The sequence below is a fragment of the Zalophus californianus genome, chromosome 9, assembly GCF_009762305.2.
Source record: "Zalophus californianus isolate mZalCal1 chromosome 9, mZalCal1.pri.v2, whole genome shotgun sequence".
Lineage (NCBI taxonomy): Eukaryota > Metazoa > Chordata > Mammalia > Carnivora > Otariidae > Zalophus > Zalophus californianus.
In genome coordinates, this window is record NC_045603.1 from 73711094 (window position 1) to 73731925 (window position 20832).

Here is a 20832-nt window from a genome sequence, read left to right on the forward strand (position 1 = left end):
CAGAGTATCCCACAGTGGAATGGGTTTCCTAGAACTGTATGATGGCGCTCTAGTGGATGTCCTGTTTCTGGAAGTATTTAAACAGGGGCTGGACTAATTCATCAGGAATGAAATTGGACTGAGTTAGTTCTAATTTCCTTACAAGTCTGCTTTTTTTATGAGACTAGAGAGTTCAAAAGAGTTTTCTAGTCATTTTTTCAGCTCTTCTAATTAACTTTTAAGTATTGAACATTATTTTACAAAATAACAGCAAAAACCACTCTGGTTTTTTGGAATTTTTGGGATCAGGATATTTGGAATCAGACAAGGAAAACAATATTATTGATGCTTTATTAATAACTTTAAATATATCCACCCATTTATCAATTTGACATATTTTTGAGTGCCTGTTTTGTAGCTGCAGTGGTGGATAAGATTTTAAAATAGACAGTATTCTGCTTCAAGGAGCATACAGTATGGTTGGAGAATTTTACCAGCAACTCCAGTGTGTCTTACTATCACTGTACTGATTGAGGTATCAACACTGTGCCAGTAATATAGTGGTTGTATTTGTTTTTGAATTTAATTGTAGTCTGGAAAAGTATGTAGTTACAAGCTATATGATTCTATGTTCTGGGATGAGTTACCTTTAGATAGTTAGGAGTAATAAAAAAAAGAAAAAGAACTTAAACTATGTTGAAACAAATGCTCCAAATAAAGAGATAGAAAAAAATATTTAAAATTGATTTGTAGTTGAAATCTGCAATTTAAAAATTGTATCTGGCACAGAATTAACTGCATGTCTTCTATAAGTTCTAATGATTGTGAATTATCAAGAGCTCTTGAAGTAATTGATATTTTAAAACTAAAATTATATTTCAGTGCATAACAATTTTGGAGCTAAAAATGATAAAGTGTCATGAATGATGAAAATATGAAAACCTCTTAGTGGCAAGTGGAAATGGCAAAGTATTATCCCTGAGGATGCACACTTAACTTTGAGAGGTTCTGAAAATGTTGCAATTAATTTATTTGAGTTAAATTTTAGTTATCCATTGGTAATCTCTTTTGTGAATTACTCTTAAACATTTAAAATTATAGAATTGGTTTCAGATTCCCTAAGTTAGTACATGATGAAAAAAAGCAAACTGAAGTTTATATAATCCACAGCGATCATAGTTTGATGATAATCTACTGCCACATGTTGATTACTATAGTTTAATGTTGTCTCTGCTTCTGAACCATTCCTCTGACACTGAGCTGTTTTCACATTTATTCATCTCCATACTGAATCATATATGTATAATATATAAACACACAAACATTCAGAATGGATGAGAATATTGTTCATGAATGGTACCTTACCTATTGGACTTTTCTAAACTTAACTAGAATTTCCACCTTGCACCATTAAAATCCCATAATTTCTATATCTTTCTCATGGTCCTTGTTACCTCCCATTTTATATCATTCAATAAACATCAAGGTCTTTTTTGTGAACTTACTCTCTTATATAGCTCAGCTTCACTTTTTAACTCAGTGCTCCTTAAAGGTCAGCCTTCTGCACTATGGCATTTAGGATAGGGCTCTGCTCTTAGAAAGTGCTCAGTTAATATTTGCTGAATACCCTCAAATATAGGCACACACATAACTCTCATGGTTTCAAAACTTACGAGTTGGAAGAACCCCTTTAGATCATTTGGTATGAAGTTCCCATTTTTCAGATGAGAACATTTGTGTGGTATGCTAACTCATTATGAGATCCCAGTGCTTGTTCTGCTGCTCCCTGTCATAACTTTAATTACATATTTTGTAATTTGAATTACAGCATCTGTTGAAAACATATATACCTCTTGAAGCTTAGGGGATACTAGTTTCATTCTCTCCTTTTTGTCCTGTAGAAATACTAGAATGACCCAGCTACAGTTATTGATACAGAACAGGAAGCTCCCCACAATCTTTAGGCAGGCCCTGTTGCTGAGGCCCTGAGGAGGGTCTTGTGTGGCTACTGATACTGCCTTCACTATTGGATTCATGCTGCAGAGCAACTGAACATTTCTGTTGTGTTCAGTTTTCTTTTCTCTTTTATTTTCTTAAAAGATTTCATTTACTTATTTGACAGAGGAAGAGAGCACAAGTAGGCAGAGAGGCAGTCAGAGGGAGAAGGAGAAGCAGGCTCCCCGCTGAGCAGAGAGACAGATGCGGGACTTGATCCCAGGACCCTGGGATCATGACCTGAGCCAAAGGCAGACGCTTAACAACTAAGCCACCCAGGCGTTCCTCTTTTCTCTTTTTTAAAAAAGATCTTAATGACAGAATGCTGCTAAACATTCAGTCTGCAGAGATTATATTCTTCTCATAGACATTTGAAGGATTCTCACAATGTGCATCACGACTTCTCCAACGTGATTCATTGAGGGGATTGTAACAGAAGACATTGGAAGTTCTCTTCCAAGAACACTTGTGTGGTATGTGGTTGAAATCGGAGCGGGAGACGAACCATGAAAGACTATGGACTCTGAAAAACAAACTGAGGGTTCTAGAGGGGTGGGGGGTGGGGGGATGGGTTAGCCTGGTGGTGGGTATTAAAGAGGGCATGTTCTGCTTGGAGCACTGGGTGTTATATGCAAACAATGAATCATGGAACACTACATCAATAACCAATGATGTAATGTATGGTGATTAACATAACATAATAATAAAAAAAAGAAAAAAAGAATTGTAATACCAATATCTTCTATGGTATGTATAGTCAGTCTTAAGGCATTACTATTTTAGCAAAAATATTTTGTGTGCCCCTCAGGAAAATCCTCTATACATTTGAATTCCCAAGGTCAACCATCCCGGTTTTGGAAAGAGACCTATGAGCCTTGAAATTTTTTTGTTTAGAAAAGGACATGAAGTAGTTTTGCAAATATTCCTAGCTACAGATGGTTAGAAGCTGTGGCTTAATTTAAGTTGTCTTTTCTTTATATGGCTCAGTTAAAGTCTTTTAACTCTGAATATTCTGTGACCAACTGAATGAGAATCATAGTTTCAATAGAACTTTGCTGATTATTACTAGAAAAACAAATCCAGAGTAATTTTGGTCTCTTGAGTTATTTTTTTTCCTGTTCTTATTTTTTATTTTTTCCAGCTTTATTGAGATCTAATTGATATATAACATTATGTAAGTTTAGAACATACAATATAATAATTTATATATATATTTTGCAAAATGATTACCAAAATAAGGCGAGTTAACACATCTATCATCTCTATATGATTGTGTGTGTGTGTGTGTGTGTGTGTGTGTGTGTGTGTGTGTGTGTGTTTGTGTGTTGTGGTGAGAATTTTAAAAATCTACTCTCTTAGCAGCTTTCAGATACATAAATATGGTATTGTTAACTATAGTCACTATGTTGTACATCACATCTTCAGAACTTACTCATCTTGGGAGTGGAAGTTTGTATCCTTTGACCACTTTTGCCCATTCCCGCCACCCCTGGCAACTGCTAGTCTGTTCTGTTTCTATGAGTTTGATTTTTTTAGATTCCACATATAAATGAGATCATATAGTATTTGTCTTTTTCTGGCTGACTTATTTCACTTAGCATAATGCCCTCAAATTTCATCTATGTTGTCTTGCAAATGGCAGAATTAATTTCCTTTTTATTATGGCTGAATTTCTGTTCTGTTTTTAATATACCTTTTTATTGAAATAAAACATACCCAAACAAAGGGGAAAATAATACAGCACAGTAATTTATTAGATGTGAACACACCCATGTAACTACCACCACATCACAAATAGAACCTTCTACAATCCAGCAATTCTGATTGTGGCCTTCTCTCCTCCCAAATTAAGCAACTATCCTGACTTCTAGCACTATAGGATAATTTCTTCTATTCTTAAACCTTATATAGATAGAATGATACAGTATATATTTATTTGTGTCTAGTTTCATAACTCACAGTTCTGCTTTGGAAGTCTATCCATGAATGTGGTAATAGTTTGTTCATATTTTTTGCTGCATGGTTTTCTATTTATGAATATACCCCAATTGATTTATCCATGCTACTCTGGATAGACATTTGGGTTCCCAGTTGTTGAATATTATGGTTAACTGATTAGAACATTCTTGTACTTATCTTTATATATTTATTATTCTTATTGTTTGTATATGGAGGAGTAAAATTTCTAAGCCATAGGTTATACATATTTTCATTTTTAAAACATTGAGGTATAATTGACATATAATATTATATTAGTTTCAGATACAACATAATGGTTCTATAGTCATATATGTTGTGACATGATTACCATGATAAATCTCATTAACATCTATCACCACACATAGTTACAATTTTTTTCCTTGTGATAAGACCTTTTTAGCTTTATTCTTTTAGCAACTTTCAAATATACATTCCGTCGTTACTAACTATAGTCACCGTGCTGTGCATTATATCCCCATGGTATTTATTCTATAACTGGAAGTTTGTACCTTTTGACCTTCTTCATTCGTATTTTTCACTCCCCACTCTTGCCTCTGGTAGCAACCACCAGTGTGCCCTCTGTACCTATGAGCTTTTGAAATTTATTATTTATTTTTTAAATCTTCTACATATAAGTGAGATCATACAATATTTGTCTTTGTCAGATTTATTTTACTTAGCATAATGCCTCCATGGTCCACTAATTTTGTCACAAATGGCAGGATTTCCTTCTTTTTTTATGGCTGAATAATATTCTAATACATATATATTAGACTATATATGGATGCATATGTATATCTATATAGAATATTAGAATATTGGATATAGAATGTTATTTATATATAGAATATTATGTATAGAATATTAGAATATATTTCATATATATGTATCACCTCTTTATCCATTCGTTCATTGATGAACACTTAGGTTGTATCCATATCTTGGCTATTGTAAATAACACTGCAATGAACATGGGGGTGCCTATATTTTTTGAGTTGGCATTTTTGTTTTCTTTGGGTAGATATCCAGAAATGGAATTGCTACATCATATGATAGTTCTATTTTTAATTTCTTGAGGACCCTCCATACTGTCTTCCACAGTGGTTGCACCAGTTTACATTCCTACCAACAGTGTACAAACGTTCCCCTTTTTCCACATCCTCACTGACACTAGGGATTTCTTGTCTTTTTGATAAAAGCCATTCTAACAGGTGATATCTCACTAGTTTTTATTTGCTTCTCCCTGATGATTAGTGTTGTTGGGTACCTTTTATGCACCTATTAGCCATCTGTGTGTCTTCTTTGGAAAAATGTTCAGATCTTCTCCCTATTTTTTAATTGGATTGATTTTTTTTTTTTTTTTTTTTTTACTGTTGAGTTAAATGACTTCTTTATATATTTTGGATACTAACCCCTTATCAGATACATGATTTGCAGATATTTGCTCCCATTCAGTAACTTGCCTTTTCATTTTCTTGATGGTTTCCTTTGCTGTGTAGAAGCTTTTAAGTTTGATGCATTCCTATTTATTTTTGCTTTTGTTGCTTTTACTTTTGATGTTATTGAAAAAATTATCACCAAGACCTATGTTCGTTGCTTACGGCTTATGTTTTTTTCTAGGAATTTTATGGTTTCAGGTCTTACATTCAAGTCTTTAATCCATTTTGAATTAGTTTTTGCATATGGTATAAGAGTTTCATTCTTTTGCATTTGGCAGTCCAGTTTTCCCACCATTTACTGGAGAGACAGTCCTTTCCCCATTGTTTATTCTTGGCTCTTTTATTGTAAATTAATTGATGTGCATAGGTTTATTCCTAGGCTCCTTATTCTGATCTATTGATTTTTTATCTATTTTTATGCCAATACTATACTATTTTGATTACTGTAGCTTGGTAATATAGTTTGAAATCAGGGATTGTGATGCCTCCATTGGTGTGCATATTTTCATTTTCAGTACATACTGCCAAATCATTTTCCAGAATTTCCCATCTGCCATTCTCATTGCAGAGCATTCTTGTTAATGCTTTCTATTATAAGTCTTTTTAAAGTTTTCCATTCTGGTTAAGTGTGCAAAGGTAACTTGTTTGGATTTTAACTTCCTGATAATGTGGCTGAGAATCCTTCGGTAGGCCTAATGACCATTTGGCTATCTTTTATGATGTGCATGTTCAACTGTTTTTCCTATTATTGATTTTTAGGCGTTATTTGTATCTTTAGGATAAGAATTTTTGTTGTTTATATGTCTTGCAAATGTCTTGTCTCCTTTTGTAGTATGTTTTTTTACTCTCTGAACTGTGTATTTTGGTGAACAGATTCTGAATTTTAATTTAGGTCAACAAAGCTGTCTATTCCTTTATGAGCTATGCTTTTGTTTAAGGAAACTTTCTTATTTTGAAGGTCATGAAGATGTTCTCAAGGTTATATTCTAGAAGCTTTATTGTTTTAACATTCATATTTAGATTTATACTTCCTCTGAGATTAATTTTTGGGTATGGCTTGAGGTAAAATTTACTTTGATTCCATATGGCATCTAATTGACCCAGGAGCATTTATTAAAGAGATTTTCTTTCTCTACTGCTCAGTCATATCACCATTATCATAGATGACATGACTGTATATGTGAGGGCCTTGTTAGGTTTCTACTGTGGTATACTTTGTTTTAATAACTCTGTTTTAATAACTAAATCTGGTTGTTTGTGCTTTGTAGTTTTTTTTTTTTTCTTCAAGATTTTCAAGGCCAAAGGTTAGGATCTTTTTTTCTTGTACAGGACCAGATATAAATAAGGGCTGCATAAATATTTTAGGCAAGGTGGCCCTGTGGTCTCTCTAGCCATTGTAGCATGAAGCAGCCATGGACAATACATGAACGCTAGATGATGGCTATGCCCCAGTGAATCTTAAATTTATGAAATAGGCAGCAGGCCAGATTTGGCTCAGGGACTGTAATTTTCTGAACCCTGTTCTAGGATATTCTTAGGTTTTTACTTTTCCACAGAATTTTTGGAATTTATTTGCTACTTTACACATATACATATATATATGCACATGCACACACAGACACAGTATGAGATCTGAGATGGTGTTGAAACTGTAGCTCAATTTCAGAGAATTGAAATATGTAAAATAGTATGCCTTAAAATCTATGAATATGGGTGCCCCTCTAATTATTTAAGTTTTCTTTAGTTCCTTTTAACATTATAGTTTTTTATGTAGAGCTCTTGCATATCTTTAGTTGGATTTAACTTTAGTGATTTAGTATTTTGTATTTTAATGTAACTCATCATTTTTTCATTTTTATTTTTTATTGTGATATATAGAATATAATTTAGTTTTTGGATAATAACTGAAGTGACATTGCTCAACTTACTAATAATGGTTTGTGGAGTTTTAAAAATTTTCTGCATAAACTATGCTGATCTGCACATTAGAGTTTTATTTTTTCCTATCTAATCATGGTATTTTTTGTGCTGACAAGTTTTGTACAATGTAGAATAAAGGTGGTGATAGAAAGCATCCTTGTTTTGTTCCTGGTCTTAAGGGTAAAGTTTTCATGTTTGCATCCAGTGAGATGATTATATTATTTTTCTTTATTTTGTCAATGTGGTGAATTACATGTTGGGTTTTCAGTTAAAATAAATATATTTCTGGAATTAAACCAACTGATTCATAATGTGTTATCTTTTAAATATATTGGTTGCTATGCTTTACTAATACTTCTTAGAATTTTGAATTTATGTTATGAGTGATACTGATCTATAAATTTTTTTCTTGTCATAGACTTCAGATTTTGTTGTTTAGGTTAGGCAGGCCTCAATAAATGTGCTTGGAAGTATTTCCACTTTTTCTGTTCTCTGAGAGAACGTATGAAAGGTTAATGTCATATCTTAATTAAAATGTTTAGAAAATTTTGCTGCTAAAGTATTCTTAGCCTGGATATTTCTTTGTGGATATTTTAACTTCAGATTCATTTCCTTCCTTTCTTATATGTATGTTTACTCAAGATTTCAGTTTCCTCTTCTGTCAGTTTTGTGTGCTATGTTCTTCTAAGAATTTATTAGCTTTGCCCAAATTCTCAAGTTTATTGGCATAAATTTTCTTGCAATATACTTTTATGATGTGTTTAATTTCTGTATGATCTATAATGATGCTCTTTTTACTTTCTGGTATTAATAATTTGCATTTTCCCTCTTTTTCCCCCCCTTGATCCATCTTGGTAAAGGTTTATCAGTTTTACTAGTCATCTCAAAGAATTGATACTTGCCTTTATTGGTTATTTAATTTAGTTTTTTAAAATTTTATTGATTATTGCAATTATTTTGTTACTTTTCCCCACACTTTGGGGCTTTAATTTGTTCTGTTTCTAAATTCTTGATTTAGACAACAACATTTATTTCTAGTCATTTGTCTTTTTTTTGTTTTTAAGTTTTATTTATTTATTTGACAGAGAGAGACATGGCGAGAGAGGAAACGCAAGCAGAGGGAGTGGAGAGGGAGAAGCAGGCTTCCCATTGAGCAGAGAGCCTGATGCGGGGCTCAATCCCAGGACCCTGGGATCATGACCCGAGCCGAAGGCAGATGGCTAACAACTGAGCCACCCAGGCGCCCCTCTAGTCATTTGTCTTTTCTACTATATGCATTTTAGGCCATATATATATAATATATATATATATATTATATACATATGTAGTATATATATAATATATATATTTATTTTAGAGGAGCTTTAACTGTATCAACAAGTTTTGGTATGTTGTACTTTTGTTAACTTTGAGATTCAAAGTATTTTTTTTTTAATTCTGAAACTATCTTATATTTACAGAAAAGCTGTACATATAGAAATAATTTTTTTCCTTTGAACCATTTGAGAATAGGTTGCCAACATGATGACCCAATAGCCCTTGAATACTTTATTGCACAAAGGACATTCTCCTCCATAGCCATAATATAATACTGAGACTTAGGGAATTAACACTGATATGTTTCTACCATCAAATCCTAAGACCCTATTCAGTTTTCACCAGTTGTCCCAATAATATGTTTTAAAGCAGATGGATTCCATTCAGAATTATGTGTTGCCCTAGTTGTCATTTTTGGGGGTCTTTTTTGATCTTGAATACTTCCTCAGTCTTTCCTTTGATGACCTTGACACTTTTGAAAATGAAATGTCAGCTACATTATAAAATTTCTCTCATTTTGATTTTGTGTGATATTTTCCCTCGTGTGTAACTTTGGATGAAATATTACAGAGGTGATACTGTGTGTTCTTCTTGTTGTAGCCCATCTGGTGGCACAGGGTTTTGATTTGTTCCAGTTTTGGTTAGGTTAATTTTGATCACTTGATTAAAGTCTAATGTCTGTTAGCCTTCTCCACCAAAGGTTACACTCCTTTTTTTGTAGTTAATCTTTTGGGAGGAGACCGTGGGAATTATGTTGGGAAGGTAGTTAATGGGAGATGCTTTGAGAGTATATAAATATGTTTCATCACTAGACTTTTAATTTATTCATTTATTTTACAAGTGTAGACTCATGGTTTCTTCTTTTTCAGTGGTTTTATATGTTACTATTGTTTATTTTGGGGCTCAAATTTTCACAAATTTGACAAATGGGAGCACCTTCAAGTTGGCTTCTGTGTCTTTTAAAAATGCCGCTGTCAAAATACAAATCAAAACCACAATGAGATACCACCTCACACTGGTTAGAATGCCTAAAATTAACAACTCAGGAAACAACAGGTGTTGGAGAGGGTACGGAGAAAGGGGAACCCTCTTAACACTGTTAGTGGGAATGCAAACTGCTACAGCCACTCTGGAAAACAGTATGGAGGTTCCTCAAGAAGTTGAAAATAGAGCTACCCTACAATCCAGCAGTTGCATTACTGGGTATTTATCCAAAGAACACAAACATAGTGATTCTAAGGGGCACATGCACCCCATGTTTATAGCAGCAAGGTCCACAATAGCCAAGATGTGGTAATAGTCAAGATGTACATCGACAGATGAATGGATAAAGAAGATGTATATATATGTGTGTATATCTACAATGGAATATTACTCAGCCATCAAAAAGAATGAAATCTTGCCATTTGCAATGGTGTGGGTGGAACTAGAGGGCAGTATACTAAGTAAAATAAGTCAGTCAGAGAAAGACAAATACCACATGATTTCACTCGTATGTGGAATCGAATAAACAAAACAGATGAATATAGGGGAGGGAAGGAAAAAAAATGAGATGAAAATTGGGAGGGAGGTAAACCATAAGAGATGCTGAACTCTAGGAAACAAACTGAGGGTTGCTGGAGGGGAGATGGGTGAGGGGTTAGGGTAACTGGGTGATGGACATGAAGGAGGGCACTTGATGGAATGAGCACTGGGTGTTATATGCAACTGATGAATCACTACATTCTACCTCTGAAACTAAGAAAAAAAAATAAGTCTACTTAAAAAACAAATAAATAAAAGTGCCCCTGTCATTCTTTTAGCAGTTCCTTACTTCTGGAGGCAAGATGTTTAGGGCTTTTACTCTTTTTCTGGAAATATTTCTTAAATTCTACTTTGCATGATATTGAATAGTTAATCTGGCTTTCTTTTCTTTGATGTTTGTACAGTCTTTTTTCTCCTGGACTTACTTTTAATTTTCTTATGTTTTTGTATTTAAAGTGTGTTTCTTGTAAGCAGCAGACACTTGGGCTTAAAAATACATCTACGTCGATAATATTTATCTTCTTTGAAGTGTTTAGGTTATTTACAATTAATGGAATTGCCAATATATTTCAGTTTAAATCATTTTACTGTTTCTTTTTTTTTTAATTTTATTCATATATTTTAAATTCCTTATCTCTCATTTCTTTTCTTCTTTGGATTTGACAGTAATTTTTTTAGCATTCCTTGTTTTTCCTGATATTAGCTTGTTAGTTTTACTTTCTTTTACTATTATTATTCGTTACCCGAAAGAGTTCAACATATGCATAGAAGTTTCTTGATATTTTAGAATCTGGTAAGTTAGTTTTGTTACAACTTTCCAGAAAATGCTTTAGTCCTAAAACATTTTAACTTATCTCTCCTCCCATGTTTGGTGTCGTTATGAATGTTAATTTTGTATATAATATAAACCCACAAAATATTATATTTTGTATATAATATAAACATGATAGTTTATATTATTTTATACCATCAATATAATATAATTTGTATATAATATAAACACGATAGTTCATTATTATTTTATGTCATCAATATTCTTTTTTATTTTCCATATGTGTACTCTATTAGGTGCTCTTCATTTCTTTGTGCATTTGTATGCTATATGCATTTTAATTCTGTATGAAGAATTCCCTTTAAAATTTATGTTGGTGCAATTTTGCAGTTTTGTTGTCAATAATTGTCTCAATTGTTTTTATAAGGAGATGCTCTTATTTGGCATTCACTTTTTTGTTTATTGGAAACAAATACAAAAAATGAAAACCTTGGTGAATTATTAGAAGGCAAACACCCATCTACCATTAACAAGGTCAAGAAATAGAACTTTGCCAGCACCCCAGAATTTGTTTCCAGGGACTTTCCCAATCAGATCACTCTGTTTTCAAAGAGTAAGGGTATGTGTGTGTGTGTGTGTGTGTGTGTCTGTGTGTGTGTGTGTGTGTGTGTGTGTGTGTTTATGGTTTTATTATCCAAGTATGCACTTCTCAACATTATAGTTTAGTCTTGCACACTTCAAAAAAATGTTGTGGTATTTTCTGTTTCTTTTGGTCTACAGCTTTACCTCCATTCCTTTGTTTTTCTTACAACTTATCTTACAGAAACTGGGCCGTTTGACGTCTATAGTTCCACAGGATCTTATTGACTATGTGCTTAAGGCACAGTTCATCATGTGTTTTTCTATTCTTTGTATTTCTACAATTTGACAGATTGTATCAGAAGGTTGATAAGACATGGGTTCAATTCCTTTGGCAAATCTGTTGGTGGTGGTGTGAACTTTCAGTGGGAGGCAAATGATGTATTTTCCCTCTTTTTTCTGTTAGCAACCATTGATGCTTAGTGCTTGGATCTTTGGGGTTTTTCTACTTGTTAGTTGGAATAATGTTGCATTCTATCAACATTATCAGATCATATTGACATTGCATGCTTTATTTTCTCTCTCTTAGACCTAAGTGAGTCTTAGTTCTATAAGTAATGCTCACCACCACTCTGTATGTCAATATTTCTGTAGTAATTTTGGTTATCTAAAGCTCAGTTGCTAGCAGATTTTTTAGAAGAGCTCATGGGAACGATATTCATCTGTTTTTTTTTTTTACGTCAACAACAATTTGTGCCCTTTGAATATGAAGAATATAAAATCTTTTGCTTACATTTTCTTTCCTTAGGTATATTAAATGTTATTCATTTGTTCTGTCATAACACATTTCTGTCAAAAACTCTGAAGAAAATCTAATTTTATCTTTCTTTAAGTGATGAGCTAATGAATTGCAGTTTTTAATACTTGTCTGTTCTTTGTGATGATTTTCTTCTTTGTGGACTTCTGTTATATGATGGATCCACTTTGCCTGTATTGAGTATTTGCTACTTTCTCTCCTTTTTTTTCCCCACTTCTTTCTGATTCTTAAAAACAAAAATATTTCTTTCCAATTTCTGTTAAGGTTTTATCTATTGTGATTATTCTTGTGTCCTTACTAGTTTATTCCATTTCTAAGATGCTGTTTTATTTACTTTACCTCTATTTCCTCTTTGATTTATATCACCTCCTTTCTCTGTATTGCTAATTCTGATTTCTGCAATCCTTTCATGTCTGTATGTGTTTTGGCTCTATTTGAAATACTACAGTTTTAATTTGGTATTTGATTGTATCTTTTGGCATACTTTCATGTCTTGTAGAGATATTATTCTGCTCTCTAATCTCTCTTTTTTTAATGGTAACTTTGCATGTAATTAGGCCTTGACACCTTTAATTTTCCTGAAATTTTAATGAAATCTGGGTTCAGATAGCTTTTCTAACTTCACTAAGCTCCTACTTCTATTCGGTTGTGTTGTCTTCAAAAGTATGGCTCATTGTTGCTGAGATTTCCTGGCTTTGCTTCTCTCCCCATTTTTATGTGGACTTGCTTTTTTTCTTTGTCACTGCTTGTTCCAAGCAAAAGTTGGACTCTCATTAATTAACTTCCCTTCTCTCTAGCATTGGGCCTTTCAGCTCTTGGGTGCCTTTGCATCTCTACGATAGTATCAAACAATAAAGTTTTGTGTTTTATCCACTACCTTTTCTGGTTCTCCACTGGAATGTTGGTCTGTTACAAGTGACTGCTTTGGAGCTGGAGGCAGAAGCCTTCATGCCTGTTAATTATTGCTGAATATTGCATAAGAAAATTTAGTGATATACTTAAGGGTTTGGATGATTTTATATTTCTCCAGAGTGGGTTTACTTTTGCTTCTGGGGAGATAACTAGGCTGGGAAAAGTTTATCTTAAGTCAGTTAAAGATTTGACTCCCTCTGAGCTGAACTTCATTCTTATTGAGGAGTGCTTTCTGATTCATCCGGTGTAGCCTCTTAGGGTCCCAACTCAAACCTTATTTTTTTAATCCCTCAATTAAAAACAACTTAAACATATTGACGAGTGGAAAGAAATATAGAGTGAGCATGAATATAGCCCCTTTGATGATTTTTAAAAACTCCATTGTCTCCCACAGTTTGATGAGACCATGGAAATCAGTTTGGTTTGCTTCTTTTTCTTTTCTTCTTCTTTTTTTTTTTTTTTGCCTACTACAATGTATTTATTTTAAACATTGAAAAAATATTTTAAACAAAATTTTCATATTGAATATGCAATCTTTTAAGCCATTTTTGCTTTTACATTATTATATTTTCTTTTTTTTATTTAATTTAATTTTATTATATTACGTTAGTCACCATACAATACATCATTAGTTTTTGATGTAGTGATCCATGATTCATTGTTTTCGTATAACACCCAGTGCTCCATGCAGTATGTGCCCTCATTAATACCCATCACCTTTTTCAAATACAGGGCACCTCTTTTGGCTTCTCTTTTCTCCAGGTTTTTGGTTTCACGTGTATAACTTTTTGTTAGCTCTCTGGTGCCTCCAAAAAGATTATTTTATGTTTTTTCAGATTTTTCTAGTTGTTCTCAGGGGAAAAGTTGGTCTGAAACAACCTAATTTGCCATTGACAGAAGCAAGTTTGTTCTGATCATTTTTGAATGAAAATAATTCCCAGATTTAGCTTTATAATGTTTCTGTTTTCCTGCCAAGTTCTCAAAAAAAAAAAAAAGTGAATAAAGCTCACAAAAACAAACATTGAGAATTTAAGAATCTCAGTGCTAAACCTATGCCTAACGGTCTATTGTATAGAATGATTTTAGGAAGGGGACAAAGTATGTTGCAAAATCTTATGAAAGGCAGTAATAGAATGTAGTAATTCTTAAAAAAAAAACTAGGAATTATTCCTTTGGAGGATTTTAAAGATAATGACCTAAAGTTAGTTTTGAGTATATGAAATTAATAATTGCCGACTTTCTAATGAATGTACATCAACAACATTTATTGTGCATCTGTGGATAGAACTGCTTTTAAGTATTCAGAGACTTCAGGGTTGATGTGAATACATTTCTAAGTTTATTTTCAATTGACTTTAGATAATAACCTAAATAAAACAATCTAATTTAAAATAATAAAGTAGATTAAAATAATAATCTACTCAGTTCATTTAAAAAATATTTTTTTGTCACATAAATGAAAACCTAACTGATACATGACAAAAATTAACCCATATTCCCCAGTAAGGACCTCCCCGATAAATTGAGTCCATTTTTTTTCCTTCACATGGTAAAACATGTCAGTTAATCACAGAATTAATAGTAATATCCTAAAATATTATTATTTTTTAGAGTATGATATTATATTAAAATGTTTTAACCAAGGTTTTAAAGCACTATAATTTTAAAATTGATGGAGTTTAGTCCTTTCAGTATTTTCTTTTCTTTTCTTTTAAATTTTTAAATTATTTTTTAAAGATTTTTTAAAAATTCATTTATTTGTCAGAAAGCAAGCAAGCGAGCACAAGCAGGGGGAGCGGCAGGCAGAGGGAGCTCTCGCTGAGCAGGGAGCCCTATGTGGGGCTAGATCCCAGGACCCTGGGATCCATGACCTGAACCGAAGGCAGTTGTTTAACAGACTGAGCCACCCAGGCATCCCAATCCTTTCTGCATTTTATGTGTGACCATTATAGGGATGTGATCAAGGTGTCCTTTTTTTGTTGGTTAATGATTTATGTTCATTCATAAAAACAGAAGATCCTAAAAAGTGAATAAAAGCCACGTATGTGAAATATCCTTTTTCTTTCTGTGTGTGAATTTACATTCACATCTACATCTATAGTGACATCTCAGTGACCCATAATAATTTAAGACCTAGATAAAGCTTTCAGATTTTCCACTTGTCTTTTTATAATTAAGTGAATTTCAGATCTTTGATACGTAAAAAAAGAAAAAAAAAGTCTTGGGTAATGAGTTACATGACAAAACTGTATCTCTTTCCCTCAGAGGAGGAGGTCCATGGATTTTTCTGGTAATCCAAGTGTTTAATTTTCAGGAGGAAATGTGTACAAATGGTGTTGTGTGTATGGGTGTGTGCTTGTGCTTTGTATCCTTTATGCAAGTTGGATATGTATAGTACTAAACTGAGCTTTTTTATTGAATTTATCTTAATAGTCTCTTTGTAATACTCAGTTTATCTAGTCTTCTTGTCTACTTTCTGGAGACCATGCTCTGTATAACACCAGCACTAAGATATAATTCTTATATAATAACCAAATTACAAATGTGCACTTGTCCAGATGATATTTTTCTTCATCACTTTCACTTCAGTTGACACATGAATATGACCTGGGTGGCTGTTCTGGGCCTTCATAATATATTAAAACTTTCTGAACATTTTTATCAAAACAGAGTTCATCTGCCTGGTGCCATAAATAAATGAATGTTCTTCTAGTACTTCTCCTCTGAAGCAGTATAACAATTAGTTGATTTAGAAATCGGGAATATTTCCATTCTGTCATTTTCTGCAGGATTTGTTCCTAAATTGGAAAAGTAGGTATTTATCTGATTAGCTCAAGCATAAAACAAAACTCTCAAAGACTTGATTGTGAATTGTTTCTTATTTTTTTTAAAGTTTTACAAGAAACAGTGTTTTATGTTCCAATAAAATTAACAGTTCACATGCTTTTTTCAAATGACTGAAACTTTCACACTTGTTGAGTAAAAGAACATTTTCCTCACATTTTTCTCATTATGGGATGATGAAACCTAATACTGTGTAATTATGTAAAAGGGCTTGACTGTCCACATATTTGGATATGTTCATTGTGCCAGAGATTACTGTAATTAGCTTTGTAGGTACTTCTGACAGTCCAGATAGTTGATACTCAGAAGAAGACTTTGTAGGATTCAACTTGCAGTTCTTTCAGATGCAGCTGTTTCTCGGTATATACCATTGATAAATGTTATTAATAATTGTCTTTCCTTGAAATTTTAATCCCCTCTGATCTACATAGAATTATATGCAACTGTCCATTTTCTAAGGAATTAGAAATTTCTTATTTGGTAGTGTAACGCATTAGCTGAGACAAATTTCATTTCAAGTCAAAAAGATTAATCACTTGGTTGATAGCTAATATATTCCAGCCTCTGGGAAAGAACCAACATATTTCCCATGAGCTAAACTAGTCATAATGTATCCTGTGATTCCTTATTATTACCAGTTTTCACTTTTCATAATAGAATGAATTAAAAAACAGTAACACTGCTTAAAGTTTTATATTTTTAATTTTTTTTAAAGATTTTATTTATTTGAGAGAGAAAGAGAGAGACAGTGTGCACAAGCAGGAGGGAGGGACAGAGGGGGAGGGAGAGTGAGAGGGAGAGAGAATCTCAAGCAGACTCTGCAATGAGCACAGAGACTTGTGTGGGGCCTCATCCCATGATCCTGAGACCATGACCCTAGCCAAAACCAAGAGGAGACGCCCAACCAACTGAGCCACCCAGGTGCCCCTATTTCTGATTTTAAAAGTAAAACATACTCATTGCAAGAAATTGGCAAAACCCAGAAATACAAAATAAGAAAAATTAGAAGATAATTTGTGCATTCTGGTATACCTTCCTCTATTTTTATCTCTCTCTATATAAACATATTTTCATCAAAATTTGTATTCTACTATACATGATCTTTGATTCTTTTTTCTTTGAACAATATAGATGTCCTTTAGTTAATCATTTGTTCAGTTTTGTACAGGTGTAAATCAAACAGGTATGTATGTCTTGTGCCTTCATGGATCATACTGTCTAGTGAGGGAAATATAAAACAAATAAAGGTATAATTACAAAATATAAGTTTTATGAAGGAAAAAACAGGTGCTATGAAAGAGAATAATTTTAGGGGTAGGGGGCCAACATTAGCATGAGTACTTAGAGCCAGAATGCTGACATTTAAGTAGAGGCTTAAAAGATGAGAAAAAGCCAAGCAAGAGTGGGGTTACTCGCATAGGTGCAAAGGCCATAGGATGGAAAAGATTTGGTGAGTAAAGGGATCTAAAAGAAGTCCAGCTGGCTGCGGTGAAGAGAAAGAGGAGATGCTGGCCTATGATGAAATCCCAGAGGTAGAAAGGAGCCAGTTCCGCAGACAAAAGAAAAAAGAGATTTTATTTGAGGTATTATGTGAAACCATGAGAGACCTTTTGGGAGGTGAAAATGCATGACTGTATTTACACTTTTCAAAAGATTATTCTGGATGTTATATGGAGGAAGAATTGGAGGGAGAACAAGAAGACACAGAGATGTGAATTAGGAGGGCCCTGAGGTGGTCCATGAGAAAGCTGAAAAGCTTGACGTAAGCTGTGGACAGGAGATCCAGAGAGAAGGAGACAGCTGGGAGATGTGTTTGAGGTTGGAACTGCCAGTTTCTGAAGTGGTGATGAGTAGGAGTTGGTGGGTTAAAAAGGAGGAGTTCAGAAGGATGACTCCCATTTATGGCCAAAGGAACCGAGAGGAGGATGGTGTCATTTATTGACAAGGCATAGATTTGGTAACACCAGGATTGGGGTGCTGGTTGTGGTATAAAATAAGTATTTAAAGTTCGATAATAATTCTGAGGAGCCTGTTAGACAACTACATGTATAAGCCAAGAAGGCAGTTGTATGCATCAGCCCAGACTCACTTCTGCATTTGGACGTTACCATCATGTGGATGGGATTTAAAGTCAGAGGAACAGATAAAATAATCTTAACAGAAGAGTGAAGATTGACAGATGAAGAGGGCCTAGAACTGTGCTCTGACAATGAGAGATTGCATGCCTGAGAATCTAGGAAGGGAAGAGAGACAGGAGTGTGGTGTCAAAAGCAAGAAAAGACTGCTTCAGAAAGGAAAGAGTAGACAGCCATGCCCCATGCTGCTGAGCAGTCTAGTGTGAGTAGGCCCGAAGAGTGACTGCTGGATTTTGCAATGTGAAGGTTACTGGTGATATGGTCGAAGGCATCGGGACTATGTGTGGGAAGGCATATTGTAATAAGTGTTCATAATATGTAGATGATTAGCTAAAATTTTAATGGCTGCCTGTTAATCTTCACTTGAGATAGCGGAGTATATGCAGCTACCCATATTGCTGACAAGCCAGCCGCCCCTAGCAAACAGGCCTATGGATGTTTTAATGGCTCATAGGCCCTGGAAAATTGTTGGCTTGCAACTCAGTGGGGCTCACACTGGGAAATTTCACTCTGTCTTCTTTCCTCTGAGTGTGAGTTGGGTTCAAGTCTATAAGAGGGATTTGGGTGCCAGGGAATATGGATCCTGGCTGAATTTCTATTCAAGAGTGTTGTGCATTTGCTGGTTTGGTGCTCTCTGCTGTGGCCTGGGGAGCTTCCAGGCAGAGTGGAAAGGCTGGGAGGGCCCAGCCTGTGTCTGGTTCAGACTTAAGCTTCTTGACCTCTGCCCTGCTCTTTTGGGGTGCATGGGTACTGCCAGCACATGGTTATTTGGTACAATCCCACTTTTTTAAAAATTAGAAACCATGGATAGGCTCATTGTTGGATCTTCTCAAGGCCTCACATGAAATAAAGGAGAGTCCTAGAAAGAATGTAGATTTTGTAGCCAAAGTGAATGTAGATTTTGTAGCCAAAGATTGTGAATCCTCAAAAATATTTATTTATTTTTAAAGATTTCTCATCTTTAAAGTGGGACTAATAATACCTACCTTTCATGGTTATGGCAAAGATTCAAAGTAATGTGTGAAAAGTACTTGAAACAAAGTAAGTACTAAGTAAGTGGTGGCTGTAATTACTATTATTATTTAAAGTAAATGTTCACTAGTTTGGAAGTGTTGAATTAATGACCTAAGTTGTGATTTGTCTGTATGATATTGGTCCATGATATAAAACATTGTCAGATACATAAGCCTCTGCAAACTAGTTCTTTTTTGGATAATTAGTTAGCAATAGCCATAGTAAATCCTTTGTCATCAGTATTTTGTACCATAGTTTTATTATTAAAATTTATGTAAGCATGACCTTCACTTTTTAGTGGATTAGCGCAGTTTTCTTATTCCTATTTAAAAATAGTATTTCTGTGAGCCTTAATAAAAGTTCATTCTCTGATAAGATGGCATGCATAATGCTGTTCAGAACCAAAGGTTAAAATTCCCTTATTAGAATTCCATGGGAGTAGGAGGGGAAGAATGTAAGCTGAATACAAAAATAAAGAGTTGTAAAATTTATTTATGTTTCTGCTCTGACTTTGGAAGCAGAGCCTGGTGGCCTTGCTGACTAGAAAGTTTTATTTCTTGGTTTCCACTTCCCCTAAGATGGAGAAACTTACTTTTTTTAAGCAAAAGTGCAACTCACTAGCTTAAAAACAGTAAGTGTTATAGGTCCTGTTTTAGGCTGTCTAGATACCATAAGAATTCAAGCAAAGCAAAACAAAACAAAAGAAAACCCAATGACTGAAGTAATAGATTATAAGAAAGTTCTCCCCAAAACATGGCTAATAAACTGTTTCGTGTAGAGGACTTCGTGATTATGAATACTTGGACCCCTCCAGTCATAAGAATATATGTTGCTAGTTATACACTAGGTTAGGAAAAATATTTGTGATACGTTAAAATTTAAGGGAAAAATAACTTCTTTTGACTAGAATGGGATTTGGCTTTCAAGTGGGGAAAAGAGGGGAGAAAGTGTTAACAGCTTGTTATATGAATTTGCAGAAGCTGCTGTTAATTTGAATGAACTCACTGCTTATTTTCAGATATCCCTGTATGACTAAGTGGGAGTGATTTTGTCTCCAGAAACTTTTCTGCAGGACTTTACTTTATCCAGTCATTTGGATATTTATAGCTTATGTTTTCAAGGAACTATATTAATACTAGGTACTACACTATAATAGGTAACCATGCAAGGCTTGATTTTAACCTCTCTCTCTTTTGCTCTACAGTTTGGAAGGACTGAAGTGATTGATAATACTTTAAATCCTGATTTTGTACGAAAATTTATCCTGGACTACTTTTTTGAAGAAAGAGAGAACCTTCGTTTTGACTTGTAAGTTCTGGTATAACTTGCATTGTTAAAAAATGGACTTTTAAAGGCAAATTTTGTAACATATGGCTGGGTCTGGTTGCACAAATACTAGATTATATTGGCAGGAAACCAGATTAATTCTACTGAGTGTGGCCTGAGCACTATTCCTGGCACTACTTTGTATTTTATAGGTTTTTGGCTCTATGTTTATTGAAAAAATTAGTGAGCAATTTAACTATGCCAAAATGCTGGGTGGTATATATGGACATCCTTTCAAACCATCTTCAGCCTCAGTGGTTTCTTTACAAGTTCCACATA

General features: G+C 33.9%; 1 protein-coding gene across 3 annotated transcripts in view; it reads left to right on the forward strand.

The window, feature by feature from the left end:
- The window catches only part of CPNE8 (copine 8), a 227566-nt gene that overhangs the window by 34444 nt on the left and 172290 nt on the right, over positions 1 to 20832 (forward strand). For all 3 annotated transcript variants that reach the window (XM_027594830.2, XM_027594832.2, XM_027594833.2), the window contains exon 4: positions 20432 to 20535. In XM_027594830.2, the coding sequence (XP_027450631.1) occupies positions 20432 to 20535 (104 nt within the window). The remainder of the gene's footprint in view (positions 1 to 20431; positions 20536 to 20832) is intronic.